Here is a 21,838-nt window from a genome sequence, read left to right on the forward strand (position 1 = left end):
TTTGCTTGGGGATCACGATTATTTCGTTAGTCAACTGTGCGTGTTCCACAAGGCCGGATTGACATGTAATTTGTGCTCTTTTTTTTTCTTTTTTTAATTTCATCTATGTCACATGAGAACTCATAACCACTGGATTGTTAAATATAAAATTTATCACTAAACCAAGCTAGTGATTGTAATTTCATTTTTCTTTTATATCCTTTTGTTCGTGTTGTTCGGCAATGTGACTAGGTCTATGAATTTCAGTTTTAACACAAGGTTGTTGAGATTGATGACAATTAAATGTTCATAACTAACTATCATTTTCTAATGGTGACTTGTTATTACAAACTGAGGGACTTAGCAAGATGAAATCCCGCCGGCGTGTGTTTAATTACATCATATTATAGAAACATATTAAAATTAAATCAATTTAGCACGTTGATCAAGTCATTATGTTTTCCCATATTTTTTAATCATAGGAATCAAGGACAATATTTTGATGTCACCGAATAACCTAGAAGGGCAAATCTCCTTGGATTGAAACACCTTGTCTGTTCTAGCTCTTCATATATACACCAAGTGAAGCTCTTCATATACGCCATGTAGTAGCTTCCTTTTTTTATGAAACTTAGACGCCTTCAAGTCTTCAACTGGTAGGTTAAGAGGTCATCATTGAAACCAAGGGAGGAGAAGCAAGACGACACTGATGAAAATGGTCCATTAAAGTTTGCATGTTATACCTCAACGAGTTGGAGAATTTTCTTGGCCAGTTAACTCTACAGCTCCCTCTCGGGGAGGTCATAAATAGTATTCAGAGTTCGCCTTGATTTGGTATTGCTCTCGCCGCTCAGACCGAAACAGTTCTTTACCCCTAGATGTTCAGTCAACAATTGCGCCTCAATGCACTTCGAGGAGAACCGACTAGGAATTTGTGTTATCAAAGGACTTCTTGTTATTATTTCTAGTATGGAATGAGTCAATCATCCACTTTGATATCTTATTTAACAAAAATTGGTGATATTGTTCTTCCATTGATCAAAATTTTTGATTTTTGGCAAGTTTAAATAACGTTTGTTTCTTTTAACAATTTGTTAACGTTTCAATTTCTTTAATGTAAATGAATACAAATCTTAAATATATATATAAGCGAAACATTTAAAAGTTCTCTGGTTGCTCCTTACATTCTCTCAAGCCATCAGATTGCATTATTTGTAAATAAAGGTTTCTCATGAATTTGACCCGAATTCACGGATATGAGTCTCACTAAATCCAGATAGCCCTTAAACGAGTTATAACATCTCATTAAATTAAAAATTAATCTCACCAAATATTTGATATGAAAATCCAGTATAATGGGATATACTAAAAATTAATATCCAATTTACAAAAAAAAAAATTATTTATAATTAAAAAACAACTTTATATTAAAAAAATAAGATGGTCATGAATCTCACCAAACCCAGATAACTTTTAAACTGGCTTATAACATCTCAGTTATTTGTGAAACATTTTCATTATCAAATCTTAAGTATATTATTAACTTTTTTACAATAAATAAAATTAAAATAAAAAATATACAAATATTAAAAACAAATAATATAAAACAACCTCATAACATGGGAGATAAAAATTAATATACAAAATAACTGACAAGCATAAATTATATTTCAAATTCAGCTATCAGTATAATCATAATAGGTAACGGTATTGGTGTCCCTTAATCTATTTTCATAATGGGTTAATAGGAGGATTTAAAAGATGTAGTTTTTGAGCCCTTATTTAGAAAAGATAAACTAAGATTGCAAACCAACGTATATTTGGCTTAGTATCTAGGAGCATCGGCCTAGTACCCCAAAGATAAAGACTAAATAGTGTAAAAGTTGGCTTTTAAAAAAACTATTATTGCATAAAATAAAACAGTAAAATGAAAATACATGGGGTTGAGACCTTAACACATAACAACTCACACCAGTGACCAGTTAGCATGTGTCACAATAATTTGTCCTCAAATCATTTGATTAGCACGTGTCACAATAATTTGCCCTTAAATCATCTGATTAGCACGGGTTCCACAAATCTTAACCTTTAATCGAAAGCACTGCCCGGACCAAGGGTGGTGAGCTAGCCCAATCCAAGCAAAGCTTGGGAGAGACGAGTTCGATCCATCCACCACCCTTTATTAATTAAAAACTGAATAATAAATAATAAACAATCAAATTTTTTTCCCAATTGTTATCAAACAATCAATACAAAAATACAATCAAACCATAAACATAAAAATAACAACCATAATTTAATTATTTGTTATAGAATCATAACTACAGAAGTACAAGATGATTACACAAATTGTTCTACAGACTATGGTTAACCAACAAGTAATATTTGTGAACCATTAACCATACATGATGGTTAATGTTGTTTCTGATTGTCCGATGTTTGGATTCAAGATAGAAAGAACTGAACTTGGTATATATTTCTTTTTGAAAGCTTAATTGATTGTTTATATATAAAAATGAAAACGTATTTAACTCGCGAAAATAAGCATTAATCATCTACTCGTATTGGGTTCACGAACCCCAAAATCCAACTTGATCGAAAGAGGAATCCACTAGGGCGCCCAGGTTAGGCGCCCCGTCAATTCTTAAACTAATGGTCTAGTTTGATCAAATCATTGAAACCGTCCTAGCAAATTAATACCATCCATCATTTTCATATCCTTCTCCAACGCAATAATCACTCACACATTCGTCTTCATCTTCACACCCTTCATCTCTAGCTAAGTACGGCAAAGCGTCGATAGACGAAGTTGTTGGATTTAATGGTCGGTTCGGGTCAAGTCAATGCGGACCGACCCGAATGTGACCCGGTATGAGTTACACCGGGGGTAACGAAATACAAAACCCACTTAAATGTTAATTGGACCCGACACAATCAATTAGATGGACCGGATTATGATTAAAGGCTTTGTTTGGTTAATTGGGCTTAAGCCCAATTGGTTTAATTTAATTAAACCCTAATAATATTACTATATATAGGATATGATAATATTATTATTATGTGATAACCCAACACCAAACAAAACCTATCATCATCTTCATCAAGAAAAACCCTAGCCGCCACCTAGCAAACCACCACCGCCTGCCGCCGTTTCCGGCATATCCACTTCCGGCAGCCGCCTCCCTGAAGCGCCACCACTCATCAGCCACCGGATTCATTACCGCCGCCCTCCTCAGGCCGCCGGTATCTCTGTCCGCTGCCACTGTTAACTGATTGCTTCGTTTCCGGCGACCTGCTGTGTTTTCCGGCGAGTTTTAAGCGATTCCGGCGAATCACGTTTTTCCGGCGAATGGTTTCCGGTTACCTACGGTTGCTGCAAGTTGTTGTCGTTGTTCTCTGCTGTCCGCCGTCCTCTATAACCGCCGGATCTGAGCCGCATCACCTACTGCCGCCGCCATATAACCTGCCGGACTCCGCCGCCGCTGGCCGTCGCCGTCGTCGGATCCTCGATTGGTTGTTGATTGTCATTCCTAGCTCTTTTCGTTAGCCTTTGGTGTCTTCCCGGTTTCGATAACCGAGGTACAATAACTAAACTAAATCTATGGTTGTTTGTTATTTGATTATTCGTACTCGTATAAAGTTGTAATCGGATCCGGGTTTTGGGTTTCGGTTTTAATTCGTTTAAATCGTTTAATCGTCCGCTGCGTTTTACATAGTTCGTTAATATAAGTTTGTATATTTATATTGACTAATAATTATTAAACGAAATTATTAACTAAAACGGGCTAAAATATTTAACCGTTTTCGTTCCGAACCACCGTTAAAACCCAACAGAAGTACCAGTCGGACAACAACCAATTATCAATTGACGCTCATGAGATCCAACTGATCTCAACTTCACGGTTCCCTTGGCCTTGTCTTTGGACTTACAAACCGAATGGATACTAGACCCGAGGTATCGTGTCACACCACATTTTCCAGTGAATTTGGGCTGATTTGTGGGCTTCTTTGAAACTTTGGTGAATAAACCGCTGAGGGAAGCCGAATCCACTGTTTTTACGTGTCATCTTTGATGAAGTAAGGGAGTGGGGCGGACTGGGTAGCTCGGAACGACGCCGTGTTGACGGCCCTGTCGCTTCATTGGAAATGTGGCTGTGAGCTGATGGTTTTGGGTGCAGAAGCATTGTGTGAAGCGTTTTATAGGAGGAAACGAAATGGTTGGTATGGTGTTACAACTTGCTTGGAGAAGAAGATGGTTTTGTTGGTCAACCTTGCGTGCGTGCGTGCGTGTTTCACAAGGATTGACTTATTATGTTATGGTGCAAACTATATATGTACATTACTTTTTTGGATAATATTATTCTTTAGTCCGTGTTGGCGGCTAGATTTATGAATTTTAGTTTTATGTTTTAACATAATAATATATATGTGGTTGCTAAATGTTCTAAGCAATATGCCAATTTTAATGGGTGGATTCATATCTTTTTTCTTATATGTAGACGCCTTATGGGAAAATATTGAATATGATAAAATAACATTAAATAGTTTAAATTAACAAAAAGCTTGTTATACTAATTATTCTACCATGTGATGTGGGTTTAGTAGGGGCTAGCTCTAAGAGCATTCACAGCGCTTGGATGTGGAAGAGGTTTGGACGGGCGGGTGGAGGAGGAGCTTGGGCATGCGTTGTGGGAACAAGGTCGCAGACGAAGGGTTGTACGTGGGGAAGGACCGGTCCGCGGACAGGGTGATGAGTCCCCTCTCTCACATACACATATATATACAGTAAATATATACAATTATTATATTTTTAATAGGTTTGTAAAGGTTTGATGTTGTGGGAAAAAATTTTGAGAAAAAAATTATAATCTGATGTAACGGTTTGTAAAGTTTTAACGTTGTTGATGTTCTAAGAATAAAAAAAGTGCTTCCGTGTGTCGCCATGTAGGCTTGGTAGAAGGGTTTTATTGGGGGCTTTATGTTAAATGTGGTATTGGTTTGAGAGATAGCTAGATCTAATTTGCACATTAAAAAACGAACAACATCGTCGTTATTTGCTATTGATTGCCGGTTAAAGCTTAATTGTGATTTAAAGTGTGTTTTAGAGTTTTGAAAGTGGTTTAACAAGTTCTACACACACCAAGCTATTTATAGCATGTGTGTAAGGAGTATATGGTTAAAAATCGGTTCCAACGATCCAAAAACGGCTATATAGCCGTTGGAACCGGTTCCTAACGGCTAGATTGTTTAAAATTCAAAAAAACTCGGTGTGCTCGGTTTCCTACCCTACACGGTTCCACTTGGTTCCCATATCATTCCAACGGGTTAGGTTCGGTTCCTACCCAGTTCTTGACTGGAACCGGTCCCATTCTGTACCTGATATGAAAAAACCGATTCCGGGTTTTAAAAAATCCGATTTTGCACACCTCTAGCCCCACGTCCATAGTTTGCCCCACGCCAAAAGGGCTAAAGCCTCTTTAAAGCCCTTGTGTAATGGTGTTAAGGCTCTAGAGGCTGATGATATGGTAAGGGGCGCCAACCTCTTCAAGCCCACAATATGTGCCCTTATGAATATGTAGAGTTCTTGTTCACATCCTGCTAAAGCGTAAATACAAAATTTCAAATGATGGAATCACATGATTAGCGATACTACTTAAAACACATGTCACACGTATTTTATTTTTATAAACTCAAAATGAGTAACTTGATTCAATCTCTAGACCACAATTACATCCATATAAATCTTAAAACAATTCAGATTAGTATTTTAAAAAAAAAACACCTTTAAAACAATATTTTTAAATATTTTATTTATATTTCTCAAATTTAAATAATTAATCCAAAATATTCTTACGGTGAAGAGAAGTTTAATTTTAAATACAGGTTTAACCTCCTCGTCTAATATTGGTCTGAATATTATTAAACCAATCTGGCAAACCCTTTTTCAAAAATGAAACCGAGAAAGAGAAAGAATTCATCTTTTATTCTATAGGCATCTTGGAATTGTTGGATTCCGACCAATGAATCTTATAAAACAAACACGAATCAATGTCTGATTAGTTCTTTGAAACAAACAAAACCAAACGGGCAGATCGATTAACGTTGTTTGTTCCAACGTCTGTCCCATGCATGCTTCTCTCTCAGCAATCCATTTCTACACCATCTTATGACGTCTGTAAGTTCATTCCTATATGATATATATGATATGTAAAGCGCGCTTTTGCGGATATTGTAAATTTAATATAGGGTTTTATATATTGTGTTAATTTTCATATGTAGCAACCTCCTCAGCCATTGCCGAAATTCGGCGAATGGGATGTGAAAAACCCTTCATCTGCAGATGGATTCACGGTAATATTCGCTAAAGCACGCGATGAAAATAAAGCAGGCGGAACCACCGGTGCCACCAAAGGACCACCTCCTAAGCCACCACCACCTAAAGTGGAGCCAAGTGTATGATAATATTATGATAAAATGATATTTATTCTAATTAATTATAATTGCTTGCTAATTATTTTTTGAATTTTGTGCAGAAGAAAAGATTTTGCTGTTTTTGAAAATTATAAAGATGACGATATTATTATCAACAAGTTAAATCCAGGTATGGTTCTTGATGGATTCATCAAAGCTTCAAATTAGATGGTGGCTGGTGTGATTGTTGACATGATGATGTGGATGTTAGGATATGTCATTTAGCGTTCGCCATTCGCAACGAATATTAGAACTACAAGATTAGCTTGTTTATGATCATTTTATTATTGAGTTTTAGAGTTTTAGGGCTAGTTAGATTATTTAATCATGTGTTTACATAGAAGATTACAAGTGAGAGTTAATAGGGACGTGTATAGTGTATAGTTTATTGTTACGATGCCGTTCATCTTAATTACTTTACTGAATATGATATTTAAAACGTTTGAGCTAATGGAATCACGTGTTTCCTTCTATAAAACAATGCCCTCTCCCTCGTGGACAAAGGCTAAGGCTGACATGTCACTTATACAGTCAATCAGATAACTAGTTTTGCCAAAACTATTTGTTTCGATGTGATTTCACTATTTATAGCGCAACATTGGGATGCTAAGCTTTTTTTAAGAGAAAAAGCTGGATTTTGTAGTGATTAAAAAAATGAGTGCTACCAAAGTTTACACAGACACCTTCAGTTCTTACTTATGTGGGATTAAAGGAAAGGGGAAAGAACACTAAGCAAAGCCTCACTCCAATGATGCTTTAAGATGGTGGTTAAAACCTTTTATGACTAGACAGTCCACTAGTGCTCCATGTTATGGCCATTTGGTTCAAAGAAGATGTGGTATGTCTGATTACCAAAAAATAATAATAATAATAATATTTACTATACACACAACAACATACTCTATTTAATTCATGATGATTTGTCTTAAATTTATCACGTGAGAGGTGAAGAAATAAGAGCGTGTTTGTGCGTGTAGTTTGCACGTATATTGTAGTTTAGTTATTAAGATATGAATTTGAATTATTTCTTTTAGGGGGTGTTTGGTACAGAGAATGGAATTGTAGAGAAATGGAATAGAGAAATGGAATTGCAGAGAAAGGGAATTGGTCTGGAGAATGAGAATTGACTGTTCTGTTTGGTAGTACAGAGATTTCAGTAGAGAAATATAGCTGAGAATCATTTCTCTTGTTTGGTACATAGAAAATAAACAGAGAATTATATCAACTTTATCATTAGCACAAGTATTTTTTTCATAACAAATATTTATTAAAAAATAAAAAACATATAAAAAGATGCATAAATTCCAACCAAAATATGCATTGATCAAACCAATTCACATACAAAACATAGTGCACAATAGTTTGTTCAGTTAAAGTTAAACGAACATGCAAAAACATGCTTTGTTCGTGTTCGTTTACATGCGTAGGCACATATCAAAATTCTAAAACAGACCACCTAATTCTTTAAACTCATCACTTCCTACCTGTTCAGATTGACCGTTACGCCCTCCAATTGTTGTCCTTATTACATGTCCAGCTTCACTACTCGCCCCATGCACAATCTCTGGTTCACTATCCTGGAACAATAAACTTGATTTTTTGAATATATTTTTAACTCGTTTAACTGTTTATTAAAACGATTATACTTACACTCACTTTGTCATCGCCACGTTCCACTTTATCCCTAAGTCTCATCTCAAGCATTCCCCTTCCCAACCGATCAATTGCAGTACAGGATTCATTAAATCCACCAACAGTTCTTGATGTACCGACTCCACCATGTCCTAGGCTGGAAGAGGCCATTTTAAGCCTGATGAGAACCAAATATTCTAATGAATGTCACCCTCCACAAACACTTTTGGGACCCTCAAAGTTATTTCACCAACAAACATGTGTTCCTGAAAAAATAATAATCAATGAGGTTTCACATAACACCTGCATAGGTATGCACTACAATAACAAAAATTAAAGAAGATGCACTACAAATACATTAACTTTTATCTTCATCCTTTTTGCACACAAGGTTGGGTAAAATTACCATGGTCACAAACAAGACACATCTAATTACTTTTCCTCTTTAGGCAAGAGTTAAGCATTAAAAAAGCAGTAATCAAGTCCCTATATAGAGCACAATTCCCATGAACAAACATATTAACCACTGAAGAAAATATGCTTCTATCACAGAACTATTCCCAAAACCTCATTCAATGTTAAACTAACTCGAACTTATATGCTCAAGATGACGATGCACATAAATTACTAAATCAGTAAGATATATTCCTTCTAAGAACTGTAAATAGTAATAACAAAACCATACACTCCTTATTCCACCTTTGACTAATTATCTCCGACAAATAATTCACTAGTTTCAGTATGCAGTATGCTACAAGAGGCATTATTACATTATATGATGTACAATTTCAAAGTAAGCTACATCTAAAAACCAGAATATAACATTCAGCTGCCATTGAAGTTGCAATAATCACATTAATGTCACACATCCTTTAACAAACTCTTACTATAAAGCAACCTACATCATAAATAATTTAACAATCCACAATCAATTACGTTATCACACTCTAGATTTCACAAAACCACATCAAAATCCCCATAAGATCACTCATCGCACATCAATTAATCATCAAAACAACAATAAACCAGCACAACTAACAATTCACCATAACTCAGATCCACATCTACACAATCAATCACAACAACTAACAATCAATCACCAATCGAGACGGATCAAAGCGGAATTAGGTCATTGGAACAATAATCAGTTACAGAATCACTCACCGGAACGAGAATCGGTGTGAATTGGGAGCAAATTGTGAGCATTTGACAGTTGGTGAGAACTGGATGATCCGATTCGATTGGATTTAGGGCTTGGGGTTTGTTGTTTCTCTCTCCACCAGTTTCATGGAGATAGCGATGAGAGGGGATCTGTTAATCCGAAGAGAATGGAAGTGAGAAATGAAACCCTGAAGAAATGATTTCTCCGCTTTTTTTAGAGAAAAGAAATCAGGGAAATGGAAATGGTTTATTTCCATTTCTCACCTCTTTCTTTCGTAAACAAACAAGAGAATTGTTTCCATTTCCATTTCTCACCCCCCAATTCTCTGTACCAAACACCCCCTTAAGATAATTTGTTGAAGAATCAGAAAAGGGTCGACTAATGAAAGGAATATAAGAGCATTCCCAGCTCATTCCTTACCATATATCAATATATATCATATAATTATACTAAAAATCACTGTATTTTTTCTCTTTTGTTTAATTAAATAATATTTTTTTATACATTTATCATTATTTTTTCTCTCTTTCACTCACAATCACTTTTAAAAAATATTAAAATATTATACGGTATGAACAGTGAAACCCCAAATTTAACTTTCTCATATAGCATTTTCTCTTTCATCTACTCACAACCACTCATAACCATGCCATATAATTTATAAAACTCCTCGCATAAATATAGAGAATGGGCTGAGAATGCTCTAAAGTGAATATTACGTTAATTCTTCAAACCTAAAGTATATGTTATACTGTTAATTTTTAGTTTATAATAATACATTAATTATTTTATGCAAAATAACTGAACCAAATGTTGTAAAATTGATGTATTGGCGAATTTGAGAGCTTACCTTATCGAGCACGATTTATATATTTGAAATGTTGAATAATATTAAAACATAGTGGTGTATAATCATTCGATAGCTACTACTACATGACATTTAGAAAATGGGCCTTGCTTTTGGGCCTAACTATAATAGTGGTCCCGGTATTCATAGCTTATTTTGACAGTTGACTTGACCCATTCGAGTTTTCGACCATCAAGCCGCCTTTGTTTTTTGTGAATATTTACATTCAATAAATCATAATCTTGAAACAAGAGGATTTTGCTTTACACAAATAAGATTTTGATATTCAAACTAAGACACCTTAGCCAATAATAATTCATGTTGTTATTGTACCTAATGACATTCTTGACTTTTTCATATGTTGCAAGAACAATATAACTAACACAAAAGTAACTCTAGTATGATAGTATCCTTAACGAAAAATTAACTAATTTTTAACACAAACAGAATGTTTTAATAGTTGTGAAACAACACACATAAAAAATATGTAGAGGCCGCATACATTAGATAAATATAGTTTTTTTTAAATAACTCACGCACTCATAGATTTACTTCTAAATTACACATTTTTATCCATTATGGGACGTGAACTTTCATCATTTAAAAATACAAAGTCTTATCTAATACCTTAATTCCATTAATCCATAGCCATTTGGTCACTAATTTTTTGTTTAAATGAAATTTGTTTTCGCAATGAAATTAAAACTTAAGAGCATTCCCAACCACCCAAAATTCAAGCAATCAATTAAATGATGACCGAGAATGATATTAACTAAAAGTTTTAGAGAAATAAATAATGAAAAAAATATAAAGACAAAGATGAGAAATAAAATGAAATGCAGAGGTTTATAAAAATAAACATATATTCTCTTCCTCTTATTAAAAATGTCATGATTTGAAAAATACAAAGTTCAAGTTGATTGAATGATTATTATTTTTTCTTACCAATTGACAATAGTGTCATTGGAAATTGGGTCTATCAATATTGTTTATTAATGCGTGTGTTTAAGGGTAAGGCTGGAAATTGGCTAAGATCATGTGTAGTCATAATGTCTCACCCTTGGGCATTATGCGTCATGTGGCGACCATTCAGAATTATGTTTTTTGGCAAAAAGATGGTGTAGTCATAATGCCCCACCCCTGGGCATTATGCGTCACGTGCCTAGTCACTTTTACATTTCTTTTTTACTTTTTAAATAATAATTCATTACATATTAACATATATATTAAAAAAAGGATTTAACCCTGCACACAAATTCACTATTCAATTTACTATTCATTTTTTTAATATTTTATTAATTATTAACTATAATACTAAATCAATAGCTATAATTTCTTAACTAATATTTCTTTCTTTTATTATACTTTTCATTTTAATTAATTAAAATATTTAACAAACTATATTTTTAAATACTAAAAATGGGCAAAATTCAGCTTTACATGTTTTGTTTGTTGGTTAACAATTTTCTTAAACTTTGCTTTCATATTTTTATAGTTCGTTATTACAATGAGCGAAACTTTTTTCATGATTTGAAATATCTCATCGCATAGTTTTATATCCGCGTTTCAACGTTTGATACGTCCCCTCTAAAATTTTTTTGGCTTACTATTTATGTTTACGAATTTGTGTTAGTATTGTTGATACTAATTGAATTTGTGTTGGTTCACAGCTATAACGTGCCGGGTTTTTTTGTTCTACGTATGCTAATTTGTTGTATTATAGAAACTTATATTTATTTTGTTTAGTTTTGATATCGTAACTTGATACAAACTGACTTCGCGTCGACGTGCAGCGAGTTTATGGTTTAACGTTTTTACTTGTCTTTTTTTGTTCGATTTAGCAGTCCTGCCGCGAAGCGCGGGTCTTAAATCCTAGTTTAAATATAAAATTAAAAAAAGTACATTAAAATTAAAAAAAAAATACATCAAACTCATAAATAAAAGTTACATTCAAATAAAAAACAATACATTAAATATAAGTAACATAAACAATACTTCACCCATCTCCTTCTTCTCAACCATCTAACTCATCCACAACTATCACCATAATAATAACATAAACATAAACCCATAGCCTTCACAAGCACCATAATATCATTATCAACCATTTCACCACACCTCAAACAATCTCACTCACCCCCTTAACTCTCAAAAACCTACCTTCAATCCACCGTCGTACGACTCTAATAATCCCTACCTCCTTCTAAACCTTATAACGGTTTTGTTTGAATATGTGTGCCTTTTAAGCGTTTTGTTTTGTTTGAATATGTGTGCCTTTTAAGCATTTTGTTGGGGGGGTGCCCCCGACGTTTTCATTCAAAACGCGACAACAACGCCACCACTATAGGTGGTCTAATAAGTTTTGAAAGTAAATAAAAAAGAAAATATAGACACCTTTGGAGTGATATAGTAATAAATTTTAGTTCATAGAAATGAGAAATTAAATATTTTTCTTCTTTGAACAACATAAGTCAAATATACTGTTAAATGCTTTAAAGTTTAAATCATTTAGTGAGTTCATTTATCAACACAAATCAAACTTATAAAAAAATAATATTATTTAGAGCCAACCCAATATCGAGTAGTGGGCCATGGTATAAAGTCCTTTCACTCAACACCGGTCTCAATTGTCTTCCGAACCTTCTACTTTTCCACATAATTCTCAAGTGCCTCTATTGAAACAAACAAACTTACCCAATCAATTCAATAAAACTCCACTCCAATCCAATCCAATCCAATCCAATCCAATCCAATCCTTAATCCATCTTATGTGTTTCACTAATCACTTCCCCATAACTTAACTTCCAACACCATGAAAGATCGCCGGAAACACCCCCCTCCGTCCCTCATCTTTCGCTCTCTCGTCTTCATCTTCGCCCTCACTTTCTCCACTATTCGGTTATTATTCGCCGGTAACGTTTTTATTCCTTTAAACGACGTAGTTTTACTATCATAAAAAATAATAAAATAATTTTATTATTTAAATTATTTCTATGTACCCTGTAATCATTAGATAATAATTACATGATACACCGATATCATTTAAAAAAATAATTACTACTGACGCAGTTTATTGTCCGTTTAATTATTAATTAATTTCAGTTACAGAAAGTTATCATCCGAACTTGGTATCATCATGGATGACGTCACCAACGAAAGTTATCTCCACCGATTCGCCAACCGGTACCGGTATATCAATCGGGGCAACCATATTATTTCCAGACCAAGTACTGATATTACTAAAATACCCTCAGTCAACTCCTCTATTAACCAAAGACCAAATCCACTGCCTTTATATTTACACTTCAAATACTTCAATATCTATATCATCACCGTTATATCTCGATCACCGGATCGTACGTTGCAAGCTTCCGCCACGTGGCACGATCACATCCGTCCGGTTAAAAGGTCAAAAAGATATACCGATTGGGCCCACACACGACTGGAAGTCGTTAGCTTACGAGGCTTTGATCGACTGTTACAACACCACGGTTGTGTTTGTCAAGGGGCTTAATCTACGGTCAGGAAAGACTTCTAATGCTTCTAAGTTTGAGTGCGTGTACGGCTCAGATCTTACCAACGATCAGTTGGTATTAAGATCAGATGTTATATCTATCGCTCAGGAAATCGTACGGTGTAAAACGCCTTTAAGCATTTTACAAGGCCCACACTTATGGCCCAAAGATTCGATCAAAGTGTCTGTTAAAAGTACTAGTGGGCCGAGAATATTGGGGTCCATAGCCCGACCCGAGTTTTGGGCTAAACCCGAACCAATATACATGAAATTAGGTTTTTTATAGTCTGAATTAACATGTGAATCAACATGCGTGTTTCAATAATTTGTTAACCTATTGCTTTATGAAGTTAGAAAACTTAGGTTTTTAAAATGTGTCCTGTTAAGAGGAGTGACGATATACATGATTTATCTATCATTTAGTAACACACAGTAATTTGTTGGGTCATTTCGGGTTATGTTTTATCTCTAAGGGATAGCGCGGGTCATATTTTATTTCTAATGGGTCGATCTCGGGTGTGGTTCATCTAACGGGCCATTGCGGTTTATGTTTTATCTCTAACGGGGTGATTTGAGTTATGCTTTATCTATTTTCGGGTCGATTCAGGTTACGCTTTATCTCTAACGGGTCGATTCGGGTTACGTTCTATCTCTTAATGGGTTGATCCTGATTATGTTTTATCCCTAACAGGTTGAACTCAGGTCATATATTTTCTCTTAACATGTAAAACTTACGTAACACTTATCTTGAACTAATGTCGACCGATTTCCTGTCACGTCCCTGCTGCAACGCGTGGGCTAAACGACCCTTTACGGGCTTGATAGTTTACTCCACACTGAACTTATTAGAAATGTTACTTAACATGGATGCTATTGTTTTGATATCTTCATGTTTGTCAATGCTATTGTTTGCTTCAAATGGAGGCTCCGTATTGAATGTTGATATCTTCACATTGTCAAATGATAGTTATGGCTGCAAAGTAAATTTTCGGCCAAAAGAACATTATTTGGAATGTTGTAGCATGTCAAATGGATGCATTTGTAATAGTTCTCAATGTGTGTTATTGTATTAGTAACCAATTAATAGTAAAAATTAGTTCACTTATACGGTTATACCATGTTCATTTTAAACAATAACTTCGATCCAGTACCAAATACAAATGCAAATCTACAAGTTGAGTATACCGGTAAAGATACATACATAAAACAACCCCGGCGCAACGCGCCGAGGCATCTCCTAGTTTAGATAATAATAATAGACCTTTTTACTTTTTCTAAACTTAAAAATTGACAAATTTCTATAAAAGTGGGAAAATGGTGTCCTGTCAATTTACTGCATGTACGAAATGCAATTGAATGTCATAAGCTTTCGTGATAAAACACACCATTGTTGTGTGTTTTGATTTGATGGCATCATTATTACAAAATTGAATAGATCAATAAACATGCTTGTACAAAATAAGTAACCTATGGTTAGAGGTATTAAACTATGGCATTTGAACGAAACGAAAGAGGAGGAAGGTCGTGAGTTGAACGAGTAAATATAGTACTAGTGGGGTTGGGTCGGTGTCATCACTTGAGTATCAAATACACTATATAACATATAAAAACGAGTATCATGTAACAATATAACATATAAAAGGTTAGTATTCGAATACTATAATACTTATAAAATAAAACTATTTAAAAGATATCGAGTGAGCAATGCGTGATATCTGTTTCCTTATTTCTTTTCTTGTTAGTCTTTTCTAGTTTCATTTTTTCATTTGATTGAATATTAAAAGATAATCTTAAAAGATATGTGTGTTGTTTGTGTGTGACTGGTTGCAAGGAAAGGGGTTTCATCCTATCATGATAGTTATATCATCCTTTAAACCAAAATCAAAATAGTTCAATGGTTAAAAATTACACCTTTAACCATTGACTAGGGGTCTAGGCTATGGTTAGCAAATCCAAAAAATTAATGGTTTATGTGAAGCTGCAATCAAAAACTCAATCTCACGAGAGATATGTGAAACTTTAATGACAATCTTGACATTTTATTGGCATGATAGAGACAATTAAGAGTGATAAGTAGTCAAGTCGAGCATGATTAATTATTATTTATATTGTTATCATAATTCATAATTATATACATAAAAGTATTTATTGTGCAACCGTATGTTATACCAATATTCTAAACACCAGTTCAAACTAGCCAGCATTATCGATTGTATTGGCTATCAAAGACATCACTGGTACAACAGAGGCCGGCCTAAATAGGGTGTCGGTATAGTTTTCAAACTACCATATTTTATATTGTAGGACACGAAAATAGTTATATTTTTTGTTGATGAGTATGGTGACTATAGTGAATTTCATATATTAAGCGATCATGAACTTGATGCATTCAACAATCAAATGCAATAAACTTACTGTAGACTTTAATTTCAAATAAACTTTGTTAAAAATTGATTCTTGATTATGGAACTACTTAGTTTTGGCTTATTTTTTGAGTTTAATGTTATATTTTAAAAACCGGTTTAAACTTGTCGGCATTACCGGTTAAACTGTTTCTGAGCATGACCCGGTATGGTATAAAAGTGGTTTTTAAAACATTGTGTTATATTAAATATTATCACTATTTAATATAAGGCCGGCAATCATAGTTAGCTCACTCTAAAAAGCACATGTATGAGCCATTCTTATAAACCAGGTTCAATATGTGCTTGAGATCGCAATCGATCTCGCTTACACCCCCAAGGCACTCCCTCAATGGCGCATAGCACATAAACGAAACTAGAACGCACTTTCTGAGAGAATAAGTAATATAGTTTGTCGCTACTAGAGACGTTACCGATAGACTACCCTCTGATAGCCAATCAAATAGAAGCAATGTTAACCTCAAAAAAGCTTGAATCAACCTTAAAGAGCCTTCATTTTCCAGCCAAAGCTAAGTTAATCGATACAGTTCAAGTTCACTTGACTTCATTATCATTATTTATTTCACATGCAAGCACGATTATCATGATAGAATTAAGCTCGAATCCGCTCCACTTAATAACTAGTCATGTAAATGTATGTACATCAAGGATAAAATAATAAAATAACACAAGCTCAGTAACGCTCGAATGCTTTGCGGGTCAATATAAGCTTGACCCAAAAGTTCACTCGAGTAACTTATTTCAATTGAGCCGGAGTTCATAGACAGCAAAGTAATATGATACATACCAAAAATATTATATAGAGTACAATCATAGTCTAAATCCAGAGATATATATAAAGCAAATGCCTGAATATAATTAAAGCCTTTTCTTGTCTCACTTGCAATAAAATGGGCAAATTCAATCTAGACACTGCATTCCAAATATATATAGATATATATCAGAGGTATGCATATACACATTCTCTGCATTCAAATCGTACACCAACAAAATGGTGTATTTAGCCACTGGTTACCTTGTTAGGCAGCAGCATGGGTGGTTGATTGGTGGCACCAGAACCAGATCTCCCCTCAGCAACTTCTTCTAGACGTTTCCAGACATCTTCGCGTTTAGATTTGGTTTCTTCTTTTTTAGACTCAGCTTCTTTGAACTTTGTTAAGCATTCTTCAAAGAGTTCCGGGTCAGCGTCCAAGAAGATTTTCCTTACATTTGAAGTCAAATTTCTGACCACTTGATTCCAGTGGGTTACGGTATTTCTTTCCAAAGCAGGGAATATAATTGGCAGGATTACTTTGCTGTTTTGTTTTATTAGGTTGTCGATATGATCATTGTTCCACAGGAACAATGCTCTTTCAGCCACCTGCATACAGAACAGTCAGTCAGCTTCTTTTCGATCAATGTTTTTTTTAATATTGAAAGTTTTCAAGCCTGGTAACATTTTAATATTTCCAACTAATTAACTATTCAACCTTTTATTTCATGAAGGCCACTCAACTATTGTAAAGGCCATCTGTATATGTATATGGTTTCATTCATACCAAATCATAATTGTTAAAAGTAAAACTTCATTGGAGGGCACACAAAAGTATACCACGGAAGCACTCTTTGTGAACGGTTGATGGTTTATAGATAACTAACCTACCCCAATTCGAAGTGTAACCATCTAATGAATGGTTGAGTAGTTTAACTTAATATTGTTTGGACCATTTTGACCATTTTCATTTGTTGCTCCTATTTATATGATGCAAGTAGATATGAATATGGCCCTATGTAAATTTGCAGAAATAAACATTTGGGGCACAAAACATGTAAATTTTCAAAGCAAACCTCAGCACAAAAAGATAAATATTAAATTAGCCAAACTAGTTACCTGAAAGTGTGAACTGCTCAAGCAATGAGAAATCCGGCGAAACAAAGGCACCGCACATCTTTGAAACTCGGCAGGCTGAGTTGCTTCTAGAATTTCCTCAAGCTCAGTCAAGAACATAACCTCCTTTGAACTGTTTGTGATTGGCCAATACTTCAATAACCCTCTAATAACAGTATCAGCAAGTTTACAATCTTTTTCAACAAACTGAGTGATGCAATAAGATATCTGCTGATGGTACACCGGCATGCTTTTGGGCTTATGAAGTGGTATTAACGCCCTAACAAGAAAAAGCTTGTGTTCTTCCTTCAATGGCAAAGCAAAACCATTTATAATACTGCCTAGAATTTCTAACAGCTCTGCTATTCCATTATGTTTTTCTGTTTCAAAAACGAACCGAAATAATATATTGTTGATTGCTTTCCTGATAAAAGGCCTGTGCACCATAAACTTTCCATATGTACGATGAAGTACAAACTTCAAGTATTCACGTTCTCTAGGATCCTCCGAGTCAAACAATTCTAACAACCTTAAAATAAAACCATGGTCAATATACTTTTTTGCCACTTTAGCATCTGTATCTGGTGTATGTACAAATCTTAGAAGAAATTCATACACTACTCCCAAATGAGGCCATGCGGGGTCCATGGAGTGCTCTTCTTCTTCACCATCAAAAGTTTCCAACATTTTGTTATCACGAGGCTGTGGTGTGAGTCTTCTAAATATGTTTGCTGACACCATCTTGACTACTTCTTCCATAAGAGTTTCGGAAAATTTGCAATTTGCAGTAGGAATATAGTCCACAAGTTCAACCAAAATCTGTCTTTTGATCTCCTTTTCCTTCAAATTCTTTGTCGAGTCAGTGAAGTCAAACACAACACAACACATGTTCAATTTCTTGATAAGCAAATTCTGCTTTTCAGAATTCGGAACGTCTTTGAGCTTTGGTAAAGCCTCATTGTCATTCACTTGCGTGCTTAAAGCATTACCAAGCTTATTAGTCCCAGTATTTAAAGCAGGATGTTGAGTCTGGCGATGATCGGATGTAGGATTTGAACTATTAGACCGAGTAAGTCCTGCATCACTGTTGACTTTCAAACTTTGACCATGACCCGATGCAGGATTTGAACTTTTAGACCGAGTAAGTCCTACACCACTGTCGCCTTTTGAACTGGTTGGAGCATTTTTAGATGGATTACGGTTTCCACCATCTCGCTTATTGGCCGACTTATGCGTCTTCCGTGATGGAATCTTATTAAGTATCTGTTTGATCATCACTCAAACCAGAATTTCCAATATTCAACACCGAAAACCCCCAAACTAAACTACTCCTGGAGTTGCATAATAATTACAACTCAGCTTCATAGCAACATCAGAGATAAATTCTATATATAATCTAGCAAACCTTGAAAATACAATTTTCCTGCAAGCAAACAAATTACAAAATTCCAGATATTAGATGAGCAACTGAGCATACACACTAAGGATGAGCAATAACCTAACCGAAATGTGGGGTATCCTCGGTTAACCAATATTAACCAAACCGAACCTTTCATATATTTTCTAGCTTTTATACCTTCATTTCATGTATTTCGAAGCTATGCAGTCAATATCGGTGGTATCTCGTTTATCAGTCCTCGTGTGAAATATCGGTCAGAATATATCGGCAATATTGACCGATATTTCACCGATATTCCCAATATCAGTGTTGTTAAGTCTTAATTTTCAACTTTTAGTGTTTAATGTTAGCGTTTTGAGTCTTAATCAGTGCCTACTTGCTACTATTGTTAGTGTTTTGCAAATTGCAAAAGAATAATTTGTTAATAGTAGGAGAGTATACTGAAATGTTAATGTTAAAGTGCTATATATATATAAATTATACATGATATTAAAATTACCGATATAGTTTCTAAGTAAAAGTTTTAGTCCAAGTTTGATTTTGGTATTTAACCGAAATCCGATAGGTTAATGCGGTTGAGGTTAATAACCGAACCGAACCGAACTGTGCACAATACAGATCCAATAATGCAGAAACCCTAATTTCAAAGCTACATACATTTAATCGACCAATTCTACTGAATAACAAATAAACAAGAATTAAAAGGTTAAAAACCCTAACTGATACAACAAATTTCGGTGGCAATTACTCGATAAGTGACTCATTTACATAAAAATAACACAGGATCGGGTGCTGATCTACTATATATACATACGCATACGCAGATAGCATTGGAATAGCGAAAACCTAACAGGAAATTTACGAAACTGAAATTGTACTTACGTGAGGTTTGGTGGATGCAGATAACGATGAATAATAATAATATCATTAGAAATAATAATATAAAGTCAAACAAAAAGAACAAGAAGAAGAAGATAACTGAAAGGATCAGTAGCTAGATTCTGAAAACAAAGAGAGAGAATATGGAGTTTGAAGAAAAGAAAAAGCAGTCTCTCTTTTGGTTTGGTGTGAATATTCAAATATTCTTTTTTCTTAATTACTTAATTAGAGAGCTGCACGAGAAACTGAAAAAACGATCTCTAATCGAAATCGAAAAAACTGAAATATAAAAATTGACGGTTTGATTTTATATTTTTTGTAACCAAAATGTTAGTTTGGTTTTGGTTTTGCATGTAACAAAATAAACGAACCGAAATCCTAAGTTTTTATTTTTTATATTAAGTAATTTATAATAATTTAATAAAGATTAAACTCAAATATTTTTTTGCCAAATGTATAACACTATTAGTTAACAATTAACAAAAAATAATCTATACCTAATATCATTGTTTTCGGCCTAACTTTTTATTTTCATTCTAAAGTTTTCAATATCAATGTAAAAATGCGAAACCGAACCGAAACCAAAACCAAGTCCAAAAACCAAAGTTTTGATTTTTGGTTTGATTTTAGTATTCAGGTATTGAATGTGTTAATGTGGTTTTTTATTCACTAAAAGCTACTTTTTATTATATGTACAAAGGAACAACTTTTTATTTCTTTGTTATTCAACTTTTTTATAAATAGTTAAAGAACCACTTAGTGGGTGTTTGGGATTGCTTATTTTCACCAACTTATAAGTTATAAACTTATTGAAAAGTAATAAGGTGTTTGAGATTGCTTATATTGTGAGAGGAAAAGTTCCATAAGTTACACTTTTGTAACTTATTAACTTAATGAAAAGTTATAAAAGGCAAAATAAGGAATCCCAAACACCCCTTTAGATGTGGTTGTTTGTTTTTGTTTATCAACTAAGCTAGGAATATCTGAAGTCTTTCTAAACTAACCCCGTTGTTTTCGTTTATTTGGTAAGCTTTTGAACTTTCTTGTATGGTTTTTCATATGATATTATGGTTGAGGGCTTTTTCTTCTTCCTTAATTATTTAGAATTCAATAATCTTCATAATTTGTTGTGGTAAATGATAATATTTGGCTTTATGATATAGCGTTAATATATGTTAGGTTGTCATTAGGTTTGAATACTCTATTATCCAATACACATGTACAGGGGGTCTACATGCATGTCTACACCAGTCGTGGCAGTGGTATGAAATTACGGCATCTCCATTTATTTGTATGTTTCTCAGGAATGATTAGTCTATATGTTTGCACATCTCATATTGGTACATAGAATAATGTACCAATAATACAAATGATGATTCATAGCTTGGCTTTGTATATGAAATATAATTTGTTTTTTGTGGCTATGTGGTTGTGTCATTTTGTTGGGTGATTATGTTTGTTACACTGTTTACATTACTGCTCTCTTTATATCAACCTAATATCTTTTACTAGTATTTGCTATGTTTTATATTGTCATTCTAACATGTATTCCGACTTCTGATGTTCTGACTTTTTACAGGCATGGTTTTGGCTTCCTATCATGATTTACCAACTAAAGCTACACTTATGACTTATTCAATGTATTGTGAGAAACCCACCAACCGT

The 21,838-nt window shown here is 34.2% G+C and overlaps 1 protein-coding gene, 1 long non-coding RNA gene and 1 pseudogene across 2 annotated transcripts; 1 reads left to right on the plus strand and 2 right to left on the minus strand.

The window, feature by feature from the left end:
• Positions 1 to 7,997: 7,997 nt before the first annotated feature.
• Positions 7,998 to 9,396, minus strand: LOC143615145 (uncharacterized). Its single transcript, XR_013150414.1, has 3 exons — positions 9,247 to 9,396; positions 8,101 to 8,348; positions 7,998 to 8,027 (listed from the first exon to the last, which is right to left on the minus strand). It is a non-coding gene; the product is annotated as an uncharacterized LOC143615145 (long non-coding RNA).
• A 3,835-nt stretch (positions 9,397 to 13,231) lies between these two features.
• On the plus strand, positions 13,232 to 13,891 carry LOC143615159 (glycosyltransferase family 92 protein RCOM_0530710 pseudogene; annotated as a pseudogene).
• A 2,855-nt stretch (positions 13,892 to 16,746) lies between these two features.
• LOC143615147 (serine/threonine protein phosphatase 2A 57 kDa regulatory subunit B' theta isoform-like) lies at positions 16,747 to 20,332 on the minus strand. Its single transcript, XM_077088357.1, has 3 exons — positions 20,177 to 20,332; positions 17,899 to 19,318; positions 16,747 to 17,388 (listed from the first exon to the last, which is right to left on the minus strand). The coding sequence occupies exons 2-3, from the start codon at positions 19,168 to 19,170 to the stop codon at positions 17,029 to 17,031; spliced, it is 1,632 nt and encodes a 543-aa protein (XP_076944472.1). The 5' UTR covers positions 19,171 to 19,318; positions 20,177 to 20,332; the 3' UTR covers positions 16,747 to 17,028.
• Between the last annotated feature and the right edge of the window lie 1,506 nt (positions 20,333 to 21,838).

The sequence above is a fragment of the Bidens hawaiensis genome, unplaced genomic scaffold, assembly GCF_021521415.1.
Source record: "Bidens hawaiensis isolate Kalapana, Puna unplaced genomic scaffold, B.hawaiensis_p1.1 tig00041920_1, whole genome shotgun sequence".
Classification (NCBI taxonomy): domain Eukaryota; kingdom Viridiplantae; phylum Streptophyta; class Magnoliopsida; order Asterales; family Asteraceae; genus Bidens; species Bidens hawaiensis.

Excerpts from the sequence above, each read along its gene's own strand:
- LOC143615147 (XM_077088357.1), bottom strand. The coding sequence starts at position 19,170 with ATGATCAAACAGATACTTAATAAGATTCCATCACGGAAGACGCATAAG. Across the intron at positions 17,389-17,898 it reads TGAGCAGTTCACACTTTCAG|GTGGCTGAAAGAGCATTGTT; the intron begins GTAACTAGTTTG and ends TTCTGTATGCAG.